This window comes from Otolemur garnettii, unplaced genomic scaffold (assembly GCF_000181295.1).
Source record: "Otolemur garnettii isolate 467f Iridium unplaced genomic scaffold, OtoGar3 scaffold00232, whole genome shotgun sequence".
NCBI lineage: Eukaryota > Metazoa > Chordata > Mammalia > Primates > Galagidae > Otolemur > Otolemur garnettii.
This window is the reverse complement of record NW_003852627.1, coordinates 411,057-414,260: the sequence shown is the minus strand read 5'-3', so window position 1 is coordinate 414,260 and position 3,204 is coordinate 411,057. Positions and strand designations below refer to the sequence as shown.

Genomic DNA, 3,204 nt, shown 5'->3' with positions numbered 1-3,204 from the left:
GTCTCAGGGACAGATGAAAGCAGAAGTGCTCCCTCCAATCAGGGAAATCCTGCCCTGGGCTTTTAATGCTGTGGGATGCCCACCTGGCCGGGCAGGACCTGGTGTCATAGAAATGAGCCTGGGAGGCAGAGTCACAGTTCACATCCTGCTTAGCCTCAGATGTCCTGCACACACGAGGCAGACCCTGGTCCCATCAGCAAACTGGTGGTGATGTTCAGAGATCCTGCTATAGGATAGTTGTAGCCATTTAATGAGCCCAATGAGATGTTTAGCAATATGCCAGGCATATAATAAATTCTAATGAAGTATTAACTTAGAAAAAACGTGTTGGGGGTGGCACCTGTAGCTCAGTGGGTAGGGCGCCGGCTACATACACCCAGGCTGGTGGGTTTGAACCCAGCCCGGGCCAGCTAAACAACAATGAAAACTGAAACAACAACAACAACAAAAATAGCTGGGCGTTGTGGTGGGCACCAGTAGTCCCAGCTACTCGGGATGCTGAGGCAAGAGAATCGCTTAAGCCCAAGAATTTGAGGTTGCTGTGAGCTGTGACCCCAGGGCACTCTACTAAGGGTGACATAGTGAGACTCTGTCTCAAAAAAAAAGAAAGAAAGAAAAAAACGTGCCAAGTATAGTGGTTCATGCCTATAATCCCAGAACTTTAAGAGGCTGAGGCAGGAGGATCACTTGAGCTGGGTGTTCAAGACCAGCCTGACCAAGAACCACACCATATTGCACAAAACCCAGAAAAGTTACCCAGGCATGATGATTTTGTACCTGGAGTCCCAGCTACTCAGGAGGTTGAAGCTGGGGGATCTCCCAAGCCCTGGACTTTGAGGTTGCTGTGAGCTATGATGATGCCACTGCACTCTACCTGGGATGACAGAGCAAGACTCTGCCTCAAAACAAAACAAAAAACAAAAAAAACACTTTCACAATAACTGCAAATAGGAGAGGAAAGGTAGACAGAGAGAACTTTCAGAACTTCGGTCTTTTAACAAATGAGATAGAGTTTTAAATGCAAAGGGAAAATACACGTTTTATAAACCTTTGAACCTAAAATGCCCTCAAGGGCAGAGGCATCCCTGAGTGGTGGACTTCCCCAAAAGCATGAGTCATCTGCTCGCTGTCTGATTACACCTTCATGGGAAATAAACAGTTTTGAGGACGTGTGCTGGGGGAAGTAGAGGAGGTGTAGACACCCCAGGCTGGGTCAGGGAAAGGCCAGTGGCTGCGGGGGGGGTGGGGTGAGAGGGAGGGGAGCAAGGACACCTAGTGTCCTCTGTGACAGAGCCAGCCTCGTCTGCAAAGGGACAGGCTTCAAGCTGCTGAATGCAGCCAGGAATCTGTCAGCCAAGGAAGCATTAACCATCCAAGCTGCAAATAACAGCTCCCTGCATTTCCAGGCTAGCCTTGTCTGCAGCTCCGGGCCTGTGCCCTTCCACACAGCCAGTCCCGCTCTGTGTGGCTGGGAGGTGAGCCCGGGCAGGCAGATGCTGCTGGCATCCCACTGAGGTCACTTTTACTGGGTGGGTCACTCGTCTCCCAGCTGCTGTGTATGTTGGCTTGATAATGGCTCCAGCTGCCTCCTTATCGAGAAAATTGCCCTTGGTGAATGGAAGCCGCTCTGCCTAGGAGATAACACACATCTTCCTCTCTGGCAGCCGATGGGTAATGGCTGCCTGGCACGGGGGCACAAAAAGCCTGGGCCCTTTCCCTCACTCTGGGACAAACTCTGAGTGCAATTCATGCTGCAGGCCCCTGCGTGGCCAGGCTGTGCAGTCTCTGCAGACTTCATCCCTTCTCTCTTCCCCCAGCCCTAGACTCTTTCTTCCCTTTTCTCCTGACAGCTCTCCCCTCATAAATAACCGTCACACATCCCTGCCTCGGGCTCTTCTTCCAGGAAAGCCCACCGAGATGTCTAAATGTTCACACTGTGGTCACAAAGACCACCGTGGGTTCACAGCCCGGCTGTGATTCCTCTGTAAGTTACTTAACCTCTCCAAGCACTGTTTACCTGTGTGTGAAACGGGCACACTAATATACACTCTCTCTGACGGTTGGGGAGGAGTAAGCAAGAGAAGACATGTCACGTGTATGCATCATAATACACCCTCTTCACAGGACGTGTTTTCCTCCTGCTCCTTGAGGGGAGCGTCTGGGAGGAGCATCTAATCCTAGATAGCCACACCCAGGAGGAGAGGGAGAGGGGCTATAGCCAAGGGCTGAGTGTCCAGCTCTCACCTATGGGGACAGAGGAGATCTGAGAATACAGGTCCAGCATCCGGTTGCCATCCACATCAACCAGGTAGTTGCCTCGGCTTTCTTGGTAATTGCAGAAGAAATGCACAGCCTCTGCGTTCTGAATCGTGTTCAGCTGCTTCATTAACTCCTGCAGCAAGAAGAACAAAAGCATTACAGCGAGTGCACACTCCTGCCAACATAGCCTAAAAGTGCAGTGAACCAGGCCCTGCCCACTCCGTGGACATGTGGGGGCCCCTGAGGGTGCTGGCAATATTGTACTTCTTATTCCAGGGTAACTACATGGCTGGTTTGTTTTATAATAGCCCATCAACCTGCTATTCTTGTATTTTGTGAATTTTTCTGTATATGTTTAATACATCAGAACAAAAAGGGTTGAGATATAACCCTGAAGTAGATTCTGATAAGCTATACATGGTTATCACCTACAGGGTACAGCAGACACTATTTGGATGATGGGTACACCAAAAACCCAGATTCTACCCCTGTATAATATATAATGTAACTGAATTCAACTTGTACCCCTTAAACCTGTTTTCTTTTCTTTCTTTTTTTTTTAAAGATGTAAATGTCTGGGCATGGTGGCTCACACTTGTAATCCTAGCACTCTGGGAGGCCCAGGTGGGAGAAGTGCCTGAGCTCAAGAGTTCAAGACCAGCCAGAGCAAGAGCAAGACCCCTGTCTCTACTAAAAATAGAAAAATTAGCTGAGTGTTATGATGGGCACCTATAGTCCCAGCTATTTAGGAGGCTGGGCAGAAATATTACTTGAATCCTAGAGTTTGAAGTTGCTGTGAGTTAGGCTGAGGCCATGGCACTCTACCCAGGGCAATAGTATATAAGCATTTGCCTAAAAATATATGTGTGTGTGTGGGGGGGTAAGCCTTAGAGTAAACACTAAGGAAACTAAAAACATATAGTAATATTAAAGAAATAAAAAAAA

The 3,204-nt window shown here is 48.7% G+C and overlaps 1 protein-coding gene across 1 annotated transcript in view; it reads right to left on the bottom strand.

The window, feature by feature from the left end:
• ABAT (4-aminobutyrate aminotransferase) overlaps window positions 1-2,416 on the bottom strand; it is a 28,277-nt gene extending 25,861 nt beyond the window's left edge. Inside the window, exon 1 of the mRNA XM_012812892.1 lies at window positions 2,245-2,416. Within this exon, the coding sequence (XP_012668346.1) occupies window positions 2,245-2,416 (172 nt within the window). The remainder of the gene's footprint in view (window positions 1-2,244) is intronic.
• Between the last annotated feature and the right edge of the window lie 788 nt (window positions 2,417-3,204).